Source organism: Oryctolagus cuniculus, chromosome X (genome assembly GCF_051225735.1).
Source record: "Oryctolagus cuniculus isolate XC-2025 breed Fujian yellow rabbit chromosome X, ASM5122573v1, whole genome shotgun sequence".
Classification (NCBI taxonomy): domain Eukaryota; kingdom Metazoa; phylum Chordata; class Mammalia; order Lagomorpha; family Leporidae; genus Oryctolagus; species Oryctolagus cuniculus.
The window spans coordinates 82293303-82314360 of record NC_142888.1 but is presented as its reverse complement, the minus strand read 5'-3'; the positions used below and the strand labels follow the sequence as shown (position 1 = coordinate 82314360).

Genomic DNA, 21058 nt, shown 5'->3' with positions numbered 1-21058 from the left:
CTGGGATTTATGACCTCATTTCTTTCAACATGTTCTTTCTCTCAAACTGTGAGCTTATACTTTCCCTTTTTCTCATGCTTCCTGTTACACAGCTGGGGAAGTGGACAGCCATATTCCACTGTGTTCTTTAGTCCCAGATTCTGAGTGGGAGTCACACTCCAACCTTCTTCCCAGGGATAAACAATCTGCATGTAGTACTTTAGATAAGTTCTTATCCCATCAGATCACTTTTGGAGGCTTTTGGGAAAGAAAGCCTTCATGAGACTATTTGACAGGTTACCTAACAGTTTTTAAAGAGCTCTTCAGTTTATCAGAAACATTTCTCCTACTTATCAGAGCTCCTCCTATACTATGCCATTATAAATTCCAGTTTATATCGAAGAATCTAATAACTACACACAAAACCAATGAGTCTTACTTAAGGATTTATTTCCAAAATCAATTTTCGAGTTGGTCAAATGTCCAGTCAGTCTCTCAACTCTTGAAGCACATGCTACCAACATGCAGAATGATACATCTGTGACATAGCATAAACTTTGTCATCTGAAAAGGAATTCCCTGTGTTCATTCGGGAATGTTTAGGATACAAACATAGGTGAATAAAAGCTTTGGAAATTTATTCTCCATTAAACAAAAACGTACACTCTTGTAACATTTTGGTGTACTGAGTTTTTATTGATCCTCATTCCCAGCCCCATTCCTTCCATTTTTTCCCCAGATGCTTTTGGCTTGTCTCTTATAAGTTCTGGAGATTCTCCAGTACTTCAAACAGCACCCTCTATGCCCTAGTGTAGTGGTTCCTTACGTTTGGGGAATCATCCCGTTGGTAGTAACAATAAAGCTATGGATCCTCTCTACAGGCATTTACTTATAAGAGAGCACTTTACAAAGATTTTGGAAAATGGAATTAAAAGATAAGTTTATTTTGGTGCAGAGTTTTTGAAATACATACACACTTTTTCATAGTATGCATTTTCTATGAACTTTCTGAAGACCCTTCATATATACAATTATACCAAAAACTGTAAGCGAAGTTAAAGGATTCTCTGATCACCTAAAATCCACCCAGGAACCCCAGCTTAAAAATCTCTGTCTTAGAGAAAACAGAATCAACTTACAGGGTGACAAGACTTCTAATCCACAGATTCCAAGACCATAATGTCGCTTTTCCATGTCTACTGCTGGACCCACAGGCAGTCTCTGAATCATTCTGCACTTACATGCCTTCAGGCCCCAGTCAGATGCGAACTAAGTATTACTGGGGGAGTCCTTGCCTAGACAAACACCTTAGCTGCAAATTATGAATGTAGAAGTCCTAACAGCTTTATGAAAAAGTCTCTGACTGGCTTCCCCTAGGAGTTTGTCTTAACCATGTGCATGTAGTCACTGTGCATTCTGGGGAAGTTGGCTATTCAGTATGCACACAGCTTTGTACTGTCATAAACCTCACTGGTTCAGCTCCTTATATTCATGAACAGCCCCCCATCATTTAGAAGCCATGCTTGGATGGAATTCCTGCCCTAGTTGTATAGGACACGTGCTGCTATGTGCAACTCCCTCAGTGCCCTCTGCCTATGGCAGAAAAACTTTTGGGCCACAATTCCCTTCCCCCAATTGACATCAACCTTTAAATGATTAAAAGCCCACCGAAGATCTGTTGCTGGGGAACTAGTACTTTACTAGAGCCTAGAATATGGCTTGTTTGGGCTATGAACAGCATTTAGGGGCCAGTTTGGGCTGCCTAAAAGTGTCCTATTGTTATTTCTTTCAAGTTTTCCAGCTTTCCTTCTGGGGAATTAAGGAGATGGACTGGAATGGGTTAGGCGAAAGAAGAACCTAAAAGAAGCTGTAGAAAAAGAGACAAATTGGTTTACCTGGGCAGCGAGGACAGCACAGATGAGGAATATGCACAGGAGAGAGGCAATGGAGGTTTGGACATCTAACTCGGCTGCAAAGCACATTCCCATTCTGAAAGAGAAAAGACAGCAAGATAAAATAAATGTCTTTCAAAGGTCTCTGGGATCATGCCAGTTTGGGAAAGAGTCATGCAGGGACTCACCCAGTGAATAACGCATTCCCAAGAAGCTGAACACAATCAGCATTTTTCTTTCCTTTTCTCATCGCTAGCACCTCTGCTGGGCTGGATGATAGCTTACTGGCCCATTTTTCGAAGACTGGGATCACTGCTGCTCCAGGTTTCAAAGCCTCCCACTTGTGGGAAGCTTCCTCTGGCCTGGCTCTGTGGCATTTCTCCCCTTCCCCAGCTCTAGCTATGTGTCTTCCAAGAGCCTACTCTGATTTCATAATCACCTGCCTAATGCCATGGAAGGGAAAGGATAATGAGCAATGGGCCCCCCTGAGCTGCTATCCAATCCTGTGCAAAAGGCATCCTAGCACATGTATGCTGGATTTATATAACTCTATCTTGGTCCCGTAGGCTAAGTGACTCCTCTCCTTATTTCCCTTTTTAGCCAAAATTTTTTCTGAGAAATAGTTAGACTTTGGAATTGAGCTGATTAGCTCGTATGCCTGGGTGGGGCAACTGGGTCCCTGCCTGATTTACAATTACAAGATTCCTAGCTCTGACAGCTCTGAACCATTACTAGAACAAAGGAAGACTTTGGGAATCAATTTTACATTTACATTTTCCATCCATAATTCATTTGAAGCAAGGATTCCTTATATGTGTCAGGCTGTTGTGGGAGAAGAGAGTGGTGAAAAGGATGGAGAAAGATGGCCAGTGCTTGAGCTATTGGCACTGGGATCATATTAACATTTTCAATGCCCTGCAGACATCAAAGCCTCGGCCCCCAAGGGTTAGTTGTCCATCCCCAATGTGTTGGGCCAAGAATCCGACAAAATCATGCCATACCAGGCAGTTAATCAGTCCCCAGATGCTCTATTTAATACATGCCCTAGCCATTTAAAGGGACAGGCTTCTTTTTTCCAAATCAGAATCACTATACAAAAACCCCTTTTTTTCTTTTCTCTGTGTTTTAGAGAATATATTTTTGGAGTGTTGCATTTGGGAAAACCACAGAGGCTCCTCATAGATTACACTCTTCACACCAGGTAGTATCATCCTGAAGTGCGATCACTGGAGCATATCAGAGCCTACGCTTCCTGGTTGAAGTATAAACTGAAACCATATTGCTGAATAAGGCTGTTGGCCCTCCATGTTGCAGGTTATACCTGTGCAAATTCAACAAGCCATAGACTAAAATTATATTTTTAAAAAAATTCTCTGTACTGAACATGTAAAAATAATTTTTGCTTGCCATTATCCCCTAAACAACACTGTATAACAACAGTTTACATAGTATTTACATTGCATTAGGCACTGTAAGTCATCAAGAGATGATTTAAAGTACTTAGAAGGGCGTACACAGGCTATTTGCAAATACCATGGTGGTTGATGTAAAGGACTTAGCATATGCAGATTTTGGTATCCAATTGGGGTCTTGGAAACAGTCCCCCATGGATATCAGGGGTCACTCTACTGAATTCTATTGAAGATAAAATAATTTAATAATAATAATGGTGATGATGATGATGACAATGACAATAATAGTAGCTCATATTTCCTGAATATTTAGCAACAACAATCACTGTTTTAAGTGATTTAAATGGATAAGTGAATTTAATCCTTACCACAATATTATGAACTATGAAATAATGATCCCATTTTTAAAGAAGAGGAAACTGAAAGAACCTTGGAGAGGTGAGGTAACTTGTCCAATGTAATATGGCTCACAGGTGGCTGAGCCAGGGCTGAAATCTTGGTCTATGTTAATTCCAGACCCTCATGACCTCTCCACATGATCTCTAATATTACCTGAAGCTTATATTTCCACATGTTCAACATTCTGAAAACCCCAAATTCTCTTCAAACTGCTAAAGGATCTGGCACGTAAGTAATTGTTCCTGCTCTAGCTGGGCATGAGGGAAGTTACAGTTCTTACACAAGATCTCAAGTAACAGACTGATATTGAACATTTCATATGTTCAGAATTCTAAATCCTCAAGGCCAAGGAGAAGGTCCCCCTTCCCAATTGACCTACTGCAGTGGTTCTCCACCGTGGATGATTTTGCTCCTTAGGCAACTTGGCCATCTCTGGAGATATGTTTTGGTTACCACTGCGGGTGGTACTACTGCCGTACAGTGGGAGGAGGTCAGGGATGCTGCTAAACATCCTACAATGTACATGACAGCCTTCCTCCACAAGGAATTATACATCCCCAAGTTTCAATAGTGCTGAAGTTGAGAACCCTGCCCATCAAAAACATGAATTATTGCTGTGCTCCTTGGTCGGGTCACAGAAAGAAGATGGAATTACCTGCTTTATCTATTGCAAAGATAGGATATATGTTGTCCAAAAGCCTCTTTGCATGACTGGATGGGAGCCAAAACCCAATCAAGAGAACTAATCCTCACCAGGTACAGGTCAAAGTTTCACAACCTCAGTCTTAATTACAGCTGTTGATTGAGACATCATAAAATGCACTCTCCCAACAAACCAATTTATAATCTTCCCTAATACGCTCTCTGAAGGACAGCCTAGAAAAATAGTTTGCAGAAACAGTTTGTCTTACATTCCAGACACTACACTGAGCTTTCTCCCTATTCCTACTATCAAGCTCTTCTGCCTCTCCAACCTTGTCCTATATCACTGGGCAAAGAGAACATGGGTATATGTTCATAAAAAATTTTCAGATATCCCGTAAAGATCAAGTCAAAAAGCAATAGAGGCAAATAAATTTAAAAAAAAAAAAAGAAAAGCAATAGGAGAAAAAGGACAGGAGATGTTTATTTTTCTTTGCAATTTGCATCTTAATTTCTTTTAGGTTTTTGATCACCCACATTTCCTCATCATTTGGGCACTGAAAGCCTCTCTTCTCGCTGAGGAGCAAATTGGAAAAACACATGCCACGAGAGATTGTACCTCTGAGCAGATGCAATTGACGCAGTAAACCAACCCATAAGGTTCCAGGTAAGGATGCCATCTCTCACCCACTCTGTACTTTTTGTCTTGAAACACACAATATGTCTCTGAATCTGTGGGATAGAGGTAGATATGCCTGTTAGAAACATAGACAACACTGCAAAATCCAAAGGCCATCACAGGTTCTATTCATTCTCGCATACAACAAAATCAAAGGCTTGGCAGATTCCCTACTATGGGTACTGCGTTTTACATTCTTTGCTCACTGGACCCTCGCAATGACACATAAGATGGTTACTTTTAGTCTTATTTTATAGATGAGGAAGATCAAGGCTCATTTAACTAGTAAGTAGCTGAGGTAGGACTCAATCTAGGTTTGTCTGACAGTGCAGACCAGAATTCATATTGCTACTCTGTTGTAATAGCAAGATAAAGGAGCATACTCTGTGCTCTTCATTTTGGAAAAAGCTATGCTCACTTTCTTTGGAAATGCAAACTAATGTCTTTAGTGTGGCTGTGTCAAAACATTTTCAGAGCTGCTTGGTGTTAGTGTAGGAGCAACAGACTACATGGCATTATGTTAGGTCTCTAATCATGGCATTGCCTACACATACTAATTTCAATTATTACATATGTATTTAAGCACTTACCACTGGTCAGGCACTATGCTAAGTTCTGAGGATAAAATTTGGAGTAAAGAATTTTAAACACAATCCCTGCACCTATTCAACTTACAGATTTCCTCTTGCAAGGACAACACCAAATTAACTCAAACTTATCACTCGCTTTTGCTGGAATAGAAATTTCATTAGTGACAACTTATTTTGTACTGGTGTACAAATCACATTAATTGTCTTATTGTATATATCTTATTTCTCCTCAAAAGTAGATAACATTTACTCTTTACTGTCTCATCACATGACCTAGCACAGTGTGAACAATAAAGGTACGCAATTGACAAACAATTGGTAAATTGAGTTGCTAAATAAAATGCTTCATCTTCTAATCTCATTCTCCAATTTTTATCATACAATGTAAAAATGAACCAATATTCCTCTCATAGCAAACATATTAATTTTCCTCACTCCAGTACATGTTTCCTCAATGGTACAATCAATATCAAAAGAATAGAGAAAAGAAATAAATAGGAAACTATGAGAAACTAACAAAAAAAGTATTAGTATTAGTACTAGGACATTTTTATTCATTCAAATTAGTAAGTAAAGGACCAACCAATTCAATAGAAAAAGGAACTAAGGACATGAAGAGATCATTCAAAGAAGAAATGGCAATAGGGAATAAATGGGAAAAGATGTTCAACTTCATTAGTAGTCAGAGATTCCAATTAAAATTACACTGAGGTAAATGCCTGTTGTCACATTGCTTCAAAGATTCTCTATGAATCTTTCCAACTACTCACAAAATGAAGTGCAACTTACATTTCAAATCATTATTTCCAACTTCTTCAGAACAATGAATTTGGAGACAGAAAATCTGGGTTTGAGTCCTAACTAGCTCTAGCTGTGTAACATTGAGCAAGTCTTTTAAATTCTGTCAACCTTGCCTTTCAACATCTGTGAAATATGGATTATGTTTCTCAAGCAGATGGTGGAGGATTAAATGAAGCTCTTTGTAAATTTTAAAAGGCTATAAAATGTAGGGTGTTTATTAGTTCACTTTTTGTATTCAAGAAGGTAATGCATGCTTAATGCAGAAAATTTGAAAATGTACACAAAAAGAACAATAAAAATATAAGCAAAAAACATTACAGATAACCCAAGCATAAGAATTCCACTTTTAACATGCTGATCTCATATATATAGACCATGGGTTAAAGTGAAAATAAAAAAACGATATTAGGTGTGGGTGTTTGGCTCAGACATTAAGACAGTACTTGGAATGCCTGCATCCCATATCAAAGTGCTTGAGTTTGAGTCCTGAAACACTTCTAATTCCTGATTCCTGCAAAGTCACACCCTGGGAGGCAAGAGGTGATGTGATGGCTCAAGTACTTGAATCACCATCCCTCACTTGAGAGATCCAGACTGAATTCCAGGGTCCTGGACCTGACCCAGCCCGAGATATTCTGGGCAATTGAGAAGTGTTTTGACAAATGTATAATGACATATATCCACTATTATAGTATCATACAAAATAAACTCACAACCTTAAATATATTCTGTGTTCTGCCCCTCAAATAAAATGTAAAAAATAAAATTTTAAAAAGAGAAGTTAGAAATATTTTTTACTGAACAAAAATGAAAACATCAAATTGGTGAGATTTTACTTAAGAAATAGAGATAAATATACATTACTAAATATCTAGATTAAAAAGGACACAAGTCTCTAATCAACACTTTAGGAAATCAGGCCAAGTAAAGTACAATAAAAGAAAAAAGAAGTGAAGAATAAGGAAGAGCAGAACTTGATGGAATTGAAGATAGAAATCAATAGAAAAAAATCAATGAAATAAAAACTTGGTTCTTCAGGAAGGTCAATAATATTAATAACTCCCCAGCAAGACTAACAAAGATAAATAGAGAAAAGATGCAAGTTGCCAATATTTGGGACTAAAGAGGGGACTTCATACATGGTCTACTGACATTAAAAGAATAAAAAGGGAATATTATAAATAACTTGATACCAGTTTAACAAACTAGATGAAATGGATTAAGTCTTTGAAAGTCACAAATCACCAAAGGTCACTCAAGAAGAGATGGATAACCTGAATAATTTTATATCTTTAAAGAATTTGAATTTTCATTGAAAACTTCCTCATACAGAAAATTCCAGTGCTACATGGCTTCACTAGTGAATTCTATCAAACATTCTATTATACCCTTCCAAAATACTAAACAGGGTGGAATGCTTCTCAATCTTTGTATCTTTTTTTTTAATTTTTTTTAACTTTTATTTAATGAATATAAATTTCCAAAGTACGATTTATGGATTACAATGGCTTCCCCCCCCATACCGTCCTTCCCACCCACAACCCTCCCCTTTCCCACTCCCTCTCCCCTTCCATTCACATCAAGATTCATTTTCGATTATCTTAATATACAGAAGATCAGCTTAGTATACATTAAGTATGGATTTCAACAGTTTGCTCCCACACAGAAACATAAAGTGAAAAATAATAGATGATTTTTTAAATGATGATGAAATCAGAGCAGACCTATTGTCATGTTTAATCCCAGTGAGAGTCAAGTTGGGAATTGATAATTCCTTTTTTTTTTTTTTTTACAGAGGATCAGTTTAGTATGCATTAAGTAAGGATTTCAACAGTTTGCACCCCCATAGAAACACAAAGTGAAATATATTGTTTGAGTACTTGTTATAGCATTAAATCTCAATGTACAGCACATTAAGGATAGAGATCCTACATGAGGAGTAAGTGCACAGTGACTCCTGTTGTTGACTTTACCAATTGACACTCCTGTCTATGGCATCAGTAATCTCCCTATGCTCCAGTCATGAGTTTCCAAGGCTATGGAAGCCCTCTGAGTTCTCCGACTCTTGTTTAGACAAGGTCATAGTCAAAGTGGAGGTTCTCTCCTCCCTTCAGAGAAAGGTACCTCCTTCTTTGATGACCTGTTCTTTCCACTGGGATCTCACTCACAGAGATCTTTTGCCAGAGTGTCTTGGCTTTCCATGCCTGAAATACTCTCATGGGCTTTTCAGCCAGATCCAAATGCCTCTAGGGCTGATTCTGAGGCCAGAGTGCTATTTAGGACATCTGCCATTCTATGAGTCTGCTGAGTATCTCACTTCCCATGTTGGATCACTCTCCCCTTTATTTACTCCATCGGTTAGCGTTAGCAGGTACTAGACTTGTCTATGTGCTCCCTTTGACTCCCAGTCCCTCCACCATGACCAACTGTGAACTGAGATTGATCACCTGGAACAGGTATCTTTGATACAAGCATTACACTGAAACCAAAACCACAAGAAAATAAGCTACAGATCAATATCCCTGATGAAAAATAGATGCAAAAATTCAATAGAATTTCAGCAAAATTAAGTCCAATAAGGTATAAAAAGGATAACAACTCTATGAACAAGTGAGGATTATCCTAAAAATTCAATGTTATTTCAATATTTACAATTTAGTTAATGTACTTCACCATATCAACAAACTGGACAATAAAAACTCTGTACTTATTATAATAGATGTAGAAAAGCATGTGGCAGGATTCTATACCTATTCATGACAGAAATTATCGGCCAGAGGGAAAGAGGGGGAGAGGACTTCCTCAACCTGATAACAGTCAGTTACCAAAAAAAAAAAAAAAAAAAAAGACAAAAAAATCCTATATATAACATCACACTTAATGGATGAAATCTAAATGCTTTCCCCAAAAGTCTTCTCCATCACTCCTGGAAATCTTAGCCAGGGAAATCACGTAAGAAAAGAAATAAAAGGCTTACATATTAAAAGTAAAAAATAAAACTTTCTGTTTACATGTGGCCTGGTTTTCTATACAGAATATCTCAAACCATCTACTAAAAATTACTAACAGAATTTAGCAAGATCACAGATTACCAGTCTGGTATTTAAAAACTAATCACATTTATACATTCTATAATGAACAATTAGAAATTGTACCATTTGCAATGGTTCCCATAACAATTAAGATAAACTGGACAAAAACATGTCAGAGAGCTAGAAAATTCTGATGCAATAAATCAATAAAAAGGAGAGGGACACTTTATTTAGGATTGAAAGACACAGTATTGTTAAAATGTCAATTTTACTTAAAGTGATTTATAGATTCCATGCAATTCAATTCCAAAAAGCAACAGGATGTTTTGCAAAAACTGGTAATCTAATAGAAATTTATATTAAAAAGCACAGGAAATGGTATAGCCAAAATGGTTGAAGAAATAGTTTGAAACAATATAAAACTACAATAATCAACAAACTGTGGTGCTGGCAAAAGGTTAGACAGATAGATCAATGGAATATAAAAGTGAAAAATTACAGCTGTACATATGTGGTCAATTCATTTTCAAAAAAGGTGAAAGGTAATTCAATAGAGAAAGGAAATATTTTCAACTAATTCTGCTGAAATGCATGTATAGGCACATGCAAAATATATAATAAAATGAATCTTAATCCATACCTCATGTCATCTACAAAAATTAACTCTAGATGTATCATAGACTTTAACAAAAACCTAAACTTTAAAAGTTCTAGAAGAATACCCAGGAGAATATCATTGTCATTTGGAGCTAGGCAAAAAGCTGTCAGATATGACACCAATGGCACAATTCATAAAAAAAGACTTTGTAAAACTGAACTTCATCAAAATTAAGAACTTCCTCTCTTCAAAAGGCATTAAGAGAATACAATAAGAAAAGCCAGAGATTGGGTGAAATGTTTTGTACGACATTTCTGATAAAATACTTTTATCAAAACTCTAGAAAGAAATCAAAACTTGATTAATAACATAACTCAATTTTAAAAACGGAAATATAATTTGAAAAGATTCTTCATCAAAGAAGACAGAGAGGGGATGGTGCTGTTGCATAGTAGGCTAAGCCACCACCTGCGGTGCTGGCATCCCATATGGGCACCAGTTCAAGTCCCGGCTGCTGCACTTCTGATCCCGCTCTCTGCTATGGCCTGGGAAAGCAGCAGAAGATGGCCCAACTCCTTGGACCACTGTACTCGCATGGAAGACCTGGAAGAAGCCCCTGGTTTCATATTGGCCCAGCTCTGACTGCTGCAGCCATTTGCGGAGTGAACCAATGGATAGAAGAACTTTATGTCTCTCCCTATCTTTGTCTGTGGCTCTACCTCTCAAATAAATATTTTTTTTTTAAAAGGAAGACACAGAAATGGTAAGCATATTATTAGTCTCTAGGTAAATACCAATTGAGCCATGAGATACTTGGCCCTGAGCCCGTATGTGGCTACATTTTAAAAAAACTCAGAATACTAAGTGCTAGTAAGGAGGCGAAAAACTGAAATTCTCCTCATACTTTGCTGGTACAAATGCAAAATAGTACAGCTACTCTGTACTATAAATTGTACATTAATAAAACAATAATACAGAAATATAGAGAGAGGGAAGAAAAATTATATATAATCCCACTACCAGAAAATAATAACTTTTTGCATTCTAGCCAAATACCCTCTAGACTTTTTTTTAAAATAGACTTTAATTTTTGGAGCAGTGTTAGGCTTCAAGCAAAACTAAGTAGGAAGTAAGGAAACTTTCCATATAACCCCTTTTTACCCCCACTCTTACTTTTCCCTATTATTAATGTCTTGCATTAGTGTGGTATATTTGCTATGATTCATGAATCAATATTGATAGATTAATATTAATTAATGTACATGGCTTAGTTTACACTGGGGCTTACTATTTGTGTTGTACAGCTCTATGTGTTTTGACAAATGTATAATGACATATATCCACTATTATAGTATCATACAGAATAATTTCACAACCCTAACTCTAAATATCCTCTGTGCTCTGACTATTCATTCCTTCTCTTCTCTTCAACTTCAACCCCTCAAAGGAACAATGATCTTTTTAATGTCCATAGACTTTTGTCTTTTCAGGATGTCACATACTTATGAGGCATGCAGCCTTTTAAACTAACTTCCCTCACTTAGCAATATGCACTGAAAGTTCCTCCAGGGGCCGGCGCTGTGGCACAGTAGGTTAATCCTCCGCCTGCAGCGCTGGCATCCCATGTGGGTGCTGGTTCTAGTCCCGGCTGCTCCTCTTCCAATCCAGCTCTCTGCTGTGGCCTGGGAAGGCAGTAGAAGATGGCCCAAGTGCTTGGGTCCCTGCATCTGCGTGGGAGACTGGGAGGAAGCACCTGGTTCCTGGCTTCGGATTGGCGCAGCTCTGACCATTGTGGCCATTGGGGAGTGAACCAACGGACGGAAGACCTTTCTCTCTGTTTCTCCCTCTCACTGTCTGTAACTCTACCTCTCAAATAAATAAATGCAATCTTTATTTAAAAAAAAGAAAGTTCCTCCAAATCTTTCCACGATTTTACAGTTTGTCTCATCCATTATCTGAATGTGCCAAATCTTGTTTACCCATGTCTCTGTTGAAGGATATCTTGGTTGCTTCTTATTTTGGGAAATTGTGAACAAAGCTGCTACAAACACTTGTGTACAAGTTTTGGTGTAGACATAAGTTTTCAACTCACTTGGATAATGCTTAGGAGTATGGTTCCTGGATTGTATGGTAAAGCCTTGTACAGCTTTTTTAAAAAGAAATTTATTTATTTGAAAAGCAGAGTTTACAGAAAGGGGCAGGGGGAGAGAGAATATCTTCCATCCACTAGTTCACTACTCAAATGGCCACAATGGCCAGAGCTGGGTTGGTTTGAAGCCAGGAGCCAGTTTCTTCCAGGTCTCCCACGCAGGTGCAGGGGCCCAAGTATTTGGGCTATCTTCTGCTGATTTCCCAGGCATATTAGCAGGGAGCTTGAACAGAAGTGGAACAGCCAGGACTTGAACTTGCACCCATATGCGATGCCTTTGTCTCAGGTGGTGGCTTTACCCACTATGTCCAATGCCAGCCCCACCGTGTATGACTTTGTAAGAAACTGCCAAACTGTCTTTCAAAGTGGCTTTGAGATCTTGTGTTCCTTCAACAATGAGAGTTCCAATTGCTCCATATACTCGACAGCATCTGGTGTTATTGTTTTGGATTTTGCCCATTTTAATAGCTATGTAGTAGTATCTCATTTGTTTTAATCTGTAGTTCCTTAATGACATTCATACATACATATATATTTATATGTGTGTGTGTATGTGTGTGTGTGTGTGTGTTGAGTATCTCTTCATGTTACTTATTTGCCATCTGTATATATTCTTTGGTAAGGTGTCTCTTTAGGTATTTTTCCCCGTTTATTGAGTTGTTCAGTTTGTTACTGTTGACCTTTAAGAGTTCTTTGTATGTTTTGAAACCAAGTCATCCTTTATCAGATATGTGTACTACAAATGCACAGAACTCAACTTGTCTAGTAGACTATTTTACCTTGAATGAATCCAATTCATCAAATTTCTTTCATGCAATATGTTTTTGGTATTGTATCTACAACCTCATTATCAAATATAAGGTCAGCTAGATTTTCTACTACATTATCTTTTAGAAGTTTTATAGTTTTGCCTTTTAAATTTAGGTCTTTGATTCATTTTGAACCGTTTTTTGTTAACAGTTTTAAGCCAGTGTCTAGATTCTTTTTTTTTCCCTTTGACATGTAGACATCCAGTTGTTCTAGCACCATGTTTAAAAAACTATTCTTTTTCCAATGCATTCTCTTTGCTCTATTTGTTAAAGCTCAGTTGTCTACATTTGTATTAGTCTATTTCTGAGCTGTTATGTATTATTGATCTATTTGTCTATTTTGTCACATAACCACACTGTAAGTTTTGAAGTTGAATGTTGTCAGTACTCTGACTTCGTTCTCCATTATTGTATTGATTATTCTGAGCCATTTGTCTTACTATATAAATTTTAGAATCTGCTTGTTGATTTCCACAAAGGAACTTGTTGGAATTTTGCCTGATATTGTATTAAATCTGTAGATCAAGGTGGGAAGAACTAACATCTTGACAATACTGAATCTTCCAAACCCTGAACTTGGGAATAGATTCCTATTCATTTAATTTCCATTATTGGAATTTTTGTAGTTTTCCTCATAAAGATCTTGTACATATTTTGTAGGATTTATGCCTAAGTATTTTTTTGGTGCTAATAAAAATAGCATTATGTTTTTAATTTTAAATTCTATTTGTTCATTGCTAATTGACTTTTGCATATTAACCTTGCATCTTTCAATCTAGTCATAATCCCTTATTAATTTTAGGAGGTATTTATTATGGTTGATTCTTTGTGATTTTCTACATGTCATATGCAAACAAAAGTAGTTTCATTTCATCATTCTCAATCTGTATACTTAGTATTTCCATTTCCCATCTTACTGCATTAGTTAAGGTGTTGATTACAATGTTGAAAAGGGGTGTTGAGAATATAAATCATTGACTTGTTCCAGATCTTAGCAGGAAAGCATCTAGTTTCTCACCACTAAGTATGTTAACAAGTTATTTGCACATCCTTTATCAAACTGGAAGAAGTTCTCCTCTATATCTAGTTTTCTGAATAGTGTTGGCTTTTATCAATTTTTTTCCTGTATCTCTTGATATGATCATGTGGATTTTTTTTCTTCAGCCTGATGTGACTGATTACATTAGTTGATTTTTGAATGCTGAAAGAGTTTTGTATACCTGGAATACATTTAACACAAAGGTGATACTTAATTCTTTTCATATGTTATGTATTCAATTTACTGATATTTTCTTGAGGATTCTTGCATTTACATTCATGAGAAATACTGGTCTGTAGTTTTTTTTCCTATAATATCTGACTGGTTTGGTATCAGGATAACATGGGACTTAGAATGAGATAGGAAGTATTCCTTCTGTTTGTGCTTTCTGGAACAGATTATAGAGATTTGGTATAGTTTCTTCCTCATATGTTTGATACAGTTCGCCAGTAAATTCATCTAGGATTTGTGCTTTGTGTTTTGGAAGACTGTATTTACTGATTCAATCCCTATATATATATATATATATATATATAGGCCTCTTCAGATTATCTATTTCTTCTTGCGTTAGTTTTGTCAGGTTGTGTCTTTTAAGCAATTTACATGTTTTATCTAAATTGTCAAATTTGTGCTCAGAGTTGTTAATAATATTCGTTTACTATCTTTTTAAAGTAAATCAGTAGTAATGGTCTTTCCTTTATGAAATAATTAATTTGTATCTTCTCTCTTTTATTCTTAAACTTGTTAGAGGTTTATTAATTTACTGATCTGTCAAAGAATATGTTTTATCAATTTTTTCCAGCTTCACTTTCACTGATCTTTGATTTCATTTTTTAAAAAGTGTGCTTACTCCAGATTTGATTTGTTCCTCCTTTTCTAGTTTTCTAAGGTGTCTGTCTAGATTACCGACTTTAAATCTTTCTTTTCTAGAATATTAAACCAATATTATAAATTCTCCTCTTAGAAATGTGTAGTTTAATATGTAAATATTTTGGGATTTTGCAGCTCTCTTTCCATTATTGATTTCTGCTTTAATTCCAGTATGCTCTGGAAGCAGACTTTATATAATTTCTATACTTTTAAGATGTGCTTTATGATCCAGAATGTAGTCTCTCTTGGTAGATGTTCCATGTGTGGCAGTCTCCAACTATAATACTATAATAGTTTGCCCATTTCTTCTTGCATTTCTTCCAGCTTTGACTTATAAATACTTTAGTTGGTGCACACAATACTTTAGTTGGTGCAACAATAAAGGATTGTTATGTCTTTATTAATTATATAATGTCCCTCTATGATAATTTTCCTTGACCTGGAGTCTTATTTATTTGAAATTAATATACCAATTCCAGCTTCTTCTGGATTACTGCTAGCATGATACATATTTTTCTATATTGTCACTTTTTATCTATTGGTTTCTTTGATTTAGCATAATGACCTCCAAAGTCCATCCATACTGTGGCAAATAGCAAGATCTCTTCCCTCTTTGTCAGACTGAAAAATATTTTCTTGTGTACATAATACTAAAAGAAATAAGCCAGACACAGAGGAGAAATGATGCTATATAGGTTAAAGTCCACAAAGTACCACATATGTAGGATGAACACACTTAAAGATGTAATGCACAACATGAAAACTATAATTAATAATAAGAATAATGCATTATATCCAGGATTTTTACTAAGTAATTAGATTATAGCTGTTTTTGCCACAGAGGGGAAAATTGGGTAACTAAATGAAAAGACATGAATTTGTTTCACTATAATAAAAATTTAAATATATATGTAAACATGTAACTCATATCATGTTTCAAATCTTGAAGATATACAATAAAATTTATTTTTAATATTTTAATAAAGCAGATTTCTTATAGACAACATATAGTTGAGTTTTGCTTTATTTTACTCCACTCTGGTAGTCTTTATCTTTTAACTGGTGTATAGAGACCATTCACATTTAAAATGGTTATTCATTGGCTGAATTAATATTGACTGCATTTGCAACTGTTTTCTTTTTTTACCTTTTATTTAATAACTATAAATTTCCAAACTATAAATTTCCAAAGTGCAGCTTTTGGATTACAGTGGCTTTCTCTCCCCCCATAACCTCTCTCCCTCCTGCAACCCTCCCATCTCCCACTTCCTCTCCCATCCCATTCACATCAAGATTCATTTTCAATTATTTTTATATACAGAAGATCAATTTAGTATATACTAAGTAAAGATTTCAACAGTTTGCACCCACACAGAAACACAAAATGTAAAGTACTATTTGAGTACTAGTTATACCATTAATTCACATAGTACAACACATTAAGGACAGAGATCCTACATGAAGAGTAAGTGCACAGTGACTCCTTTTGTTGATTTAACAACTGAAACTCTTGTTTATGGCGTCAGTAATCATCCTTGGCTCTTGTCATGTGTTGCCAAGGCTATGGAAGCCTTTTGAGTTCACCAACTCCGATCTTATATAGACAAGGTCATAGTCAAAGTGGAAGTTCTCTCCTCCCTTCAGAGAAAGGTACTTCCTTCTTTGATGGCCCGTTCTTTCTGCTGGGATCTCACTCACAGAGCTCTTTCATTTAGGCTTTTTTTTTTTTTTTTTTTGCCAGAGTGTCTTGGCTTTCCATGCCTGAAATACTCTCATGGGCTTTTAGCCAAATCCAAATGCCTTAAGGACTGATTCTGAGGCCAGAGTGCTATTTGGGACATCTGCCATTTTGAGTCGGCTGTGTATCCCGCTTCCCATGTTGGATCATTTGCTCCTTTTTAATTCTATCAGTTAGTATTAGCAGACACTAGTCTTGTTTATGTGATCCCTTTGGTTCTTAGTCCTATCATTATGGTCAATTGTGAACTGAAATTGATCACTTTGACTAGTGAGATGGCATTGGTACATGCCACCTTGATGGGATTGAATTGGAATCCCCTGGCCCGTTTCTAACTCTACCGTTTGGGGCAAGTCCGTTTGAGCATGTGCTGAACTGTACATCTCCTCCCTCTCTTTTCTATTCATTGCCCTTTTTTGGTACTTTTCTCACACTTGTTTGCTGTCTTTTCTGATTTTATTTATTTTTCTTTCTTTCTTTTTTTTTTTTTTGTCTTTTCTGATTTTAATTGAACAGTTTTTACTATTAATACCTTTCCTGGCTTTAATTTGCTTAATCTAAATCAATTTAATTATTTGGTTTTCATTTCATTTCTGCCTTCTCTGATTTTAATTAGACATTTTATACCATTCCATTTTCTCTCTTCTTAGCATATCAACTTTTAAAATACTTTAATGGCATCCTTAGAGTATGCAATATACAATTCACAACTAATCTTTTAGGTAACATTATACTACTTCATGTGCAGTGAAGGCACTTTTTCTTTTTCTTTTTCTTTTTTTGATTTGAAAAGATTTATTAGAGTCAAAGACCTCCAGCCAGAGTGGCATGGAAGGGGGCTTCCAAGAGAGGAAAGAAGGAAAGAACCCAAAGAACCCCAAGGCACTAGGATTTTTAAGTCCAATTTCAAATAAAAAAAAAAACTTGACAATCAGATTGTCATTCAGTTATCAGGCAGGGACAAAACCCATCAAAAGACCTGCTCTCCAAATTTACCAGGAGAATAGCAAGGGAGTGGTGATTGCATCTGAGCTCACAGTTCATTGTGAAAACAAGTTACCTATCCCTCCCTTCTAGATGGTTTTTTGTTTTATCACCAGCAAGCCAGATAGGATTAAGGATTGTGAAGCAGGCACTTTCTAAGAGAATATTCTGAATTCCTCCTTCCCATCCCTTATTACAATTGCTGTCATTCATTTCACTTTCATAAGCTATAATCATCTAATATAATTATTACCATTATTATTTGGAATAAATAATTGCTTATTATATCAAGTAAGAAAAAGGATTTCATTTTACCTTCATTTATTACTTCTCTAATGCTCTTCCTTTCTTTATACAGATCTAATTTTCTGACATGTCACTGTCCTTCCTTCTGAAGAATTTCTGTTAACATCCGTTGCAAGGCAGGTCTACTGGTAACAAATCATTCCCATTTTTTGTTGTCTGAGAAATTCTTTACATTTCAATTTCTCTTAAAGGATAAATTCTCTGGAGACACAAGAACTTTTTGCCTAGAGGTTAAGATGTTGATTAAGATGCTTGCAACCCATATCAAGTAACTCGGTTTGTTACCCAGCTCTGGATCCTGAATCCCGCTTCCTGCTAATATAGATCTTGGAAGGCAGCAGTGGTGGCTCAAATAATGGGGTCCCTGCCACTCATTCAGGAGATTAAGTTCCTATCTATGGGCTTCCACCAGCCCAGCTCCAGCCCAGCCCTCTCTGTCTCTGTCTCTCTCCATCCTTGCCTTGCCCTCATCCCCCTACCTCTTAAAGAAATATTTAAATTTTTAAAGTCTGTGTATACAGAATTCTAGGTGGGGAGGTTTTGTTTTTCTCTCAACAATTTTAGTGTTTCCATTCTCTCTCTCTGCTTGCAGAAGTTCTGAAAAGAAATCTGATGTAATGGCTATCTTTATTCCTTTACAGCTAATATATTCTTTTTTCTGTTATTTTTTTTCCAAGATATTCTTTTTGTTCTTGAGTTTCTGTAGTCTGAATATGATATGCCTTAATGTAGATTTTTTTTTTTGTACACATCCTGCTTTGTGTTCTCTGAGCTTTCCGGATCTGTGTTGTGGTGTCTGTCACAGATTCTGAAAAATTCCCAACCATCATTACTTCAAATATTTATTTTGTTCCTTCCTTCCTTTTTTTCTCCTTCTGGCATTCTTATGTGATATACATCTTTTATTCTATTACAGTTCCTGGATATGCTTTTCCTTTTTAAAAAAAAAAATGTTTGTTTCAGTTTGGGAAGTTTCTATTGGCATATCTTTAGCTCATTGATCATTTTCTCTTCTCTTCCAATCTATTGATATAGATCTAAGGCAGTCTTCATTTTTGTTACAGTGTCATTAGTTTCTCATATTCTATTTTCATTTTTTCCATATATGTTTCTCCAATTCATATTATTTAATATTGTCCACTTTCTTCATTAGAGTTCTTAACACATTAAACCCAGTTAAATTTCCAGTTTGATAATTCCAAAATATCTACTAATATTTTAATCTGGTTCTGATGCTTGATTTGTCTTTTTAGATTGTGTTTTCTGGCTTTGTTATGTTTTCGAATTTTTGGCTGAAAATCCATAGGCCTTTAGCATGAGTTAGGCTGGAGCTACTGTTTATAGTAGTTATAAAGTAAGAGGTTAAACATGTTATACTGTCCTCTTTATCTTTCTCCCCAATTGTCTTTGAGATTCCTTAGAAACTTCTTAAATATTTTCTGAGTTTTTAGGTCCTTTAAACTAAAATCCCATTATTATACAAGAGCCCTGTTGATGCAGTCATACATTGTGTGGGTGGGGGAAAAACTCTATAATTGTATGATTATCTCTCACACAGTGTTGTTTACCGAATATACTTTAAAAGAAATTTTAGGTTCACAGGGAAATTGAGAATAAGGCACAGAGATTTCCCATATACCCCTACATCTCCACATACATAGAGTCCCTGATTATCAATATCCCCCAACAGAGAGGTACATTTGTTTCCATTGATCAACTTACACTGACACATCCTTAACACCCAAAGCCCACAGTTCACATCAAGGTTTACTCTTACTACTGAACACTTCCAGAGTTTGGACAAACATCCTCCTTTGTAGTATCATACGGAATGATTTCACTACTCTAAAATTCCTTTGTGCTTTGCCTATGCATCCTTCTCTCACCCCAATCTTTGGCAATCACTGATTGTTTCATCTCCATAGGTTTGTCTTTTTCAGTATGTCATATAGTTGCAATCATAGAGCACAGCAGATTGGCTTCTTTTACTTAGTAATATGCATTTTAGTTTCCACCATGTTTTTCATGGCTTGATAGTTCATTTCTTTTTAGTAGTGACAAATATTTTACCGCCTAGATTCACTTAAGTTTATTTATCCATTCACCTACCAAAGGACATCTTGGTTCCTTTTAAGTTGTGGCAATTATGAATAAACCTGTTGCAAATATCTGTGTGCAGATTTTTTGCATGGATGTGAATTTTCAACTCCTTTGGGAAAATATCAAGAAGTGTAAGTGCTGGATCATATGGTGAAAAGTATGTTCGGATTTGTAAGAAACTGCCCAACTATCATCCAAAGTGACCCTATCATTTTGCATTCTCATCAGCAATGAACGTTGTTCCTTTCACTCAACATACTTACCAGCATCTGGCAACATCACTGCTTTGGATTTTGGCAATTCTAATAGGTGAATAGTGGCATTTCACTGTTGTTTTAATTTGCATTTCTCTGATGGTATATTATGTAAAGCCTCTTCCCTCATGCTTATTTCTCATCTGTATTTCTTATTTGATAAGGTTCTTGAGGTCTTTGGCTCATTGTTTAATTAGGTTGCTTGTATTCTTGTTGAACTTAATTGGTTTTTGCATATTTGGAGTAACATGCCTTTATCAGAGAGGTCTTTTGCAATTATGTTTTTCTAGTCTGTGTCTTGTCTTTTCATTCCAACATTCTCTTTTGCAGAGAAGATAGTATGGATTTTAATGGAGTACAGTTTATCAACTCTTTGTTTTATGAATCCCACCCTTGGTGTTACAACAAAAGGTCACTGTCAAACCTAAGGTCACCAAGATTTTCTCTTATATTTTCTTCTAGGTGCTTTACAATTTTACTTCTTCCATTTAGGTCTGTGCTTCATTTTGAGTAAACTTTTGTGAATAATGTAGCAACTACTCTAGATTCATTCAATTATTTTTATATGTGGATATCCAGTTGTTCCAGACAAGTTATTGCAAAGACTGTCTTTTTGCCTTTGTTACAGATATAAGTTTGCAGTGTTTACATGGGTCTACTTCTGGGTTTTCTATCTTGTTCCATTTATCCATTCATCTATTCCTTAGCCAATACCACACAGTCTTGATTACTGTAACGTATGAATGAGTCTTAAACTCAGGTAGGGTTAGTCCTCTGACACTTTG

General features: G+C 36.1%; 1 protein-coding gene and 1 long non-coding RNA gene across 15 annotated transcripts in view; one reads left to right on the top strand and one right to left on the bottom strand.

Annotated features, from left to right (window-relative positions):
• The window catches only part of CHRDL1 (chordin like 1), a 122776-nt gene that overhangs the window by 85319 nt on the left and 16399 nt on the right, over positions 1 to 21058 (bottom strand). For all 8 annotated transcript variants that reach the window (XM_017349994.4, XM_070066553.2, XM_070066552.2 and 5 more), the window contains exons 3-4: positions 4944 to 5056; positions 1875 to 1968 (exon numbers count right to left, since the gene is read on the bottom strand). In XM_017349994.4, the coding sequence (XP_017205483.2) occupies positions 1875 to 1968; positions 4944 to 5056 (207 nt within the window). The remainder of the gene's footprint in view (positions 1 to 1874; positions 1969 to 4943; positions 5057 to 21058) is intronic.
• LOC127484879 (uncharacterized) overlaps positions 1 to 21058 on the top strand; it is a 48780-nt gene that overhangs the window by 14984 nt on the left and 12738 nt on the right. For 5 of the 7 annotated variants that reach the window (XR_016227881.1, XR_011385357.2, XR_016227884.1 and 2 more), the window contains one exon: positions 4846 to 4991. This is a non-coding gene — a long non-coding RNA (uncharacterized LOC127484879). Of the gene's footprint in view, positions 1 to 3000; positions 3073 to 4845; positions 4992 to 11692; positions 11933 to 21058 lie in introns of those variants that run through there. The other 2 variants (XR_016227882.1, XR_016227883.1) reach the window with 2 other exon arrangements.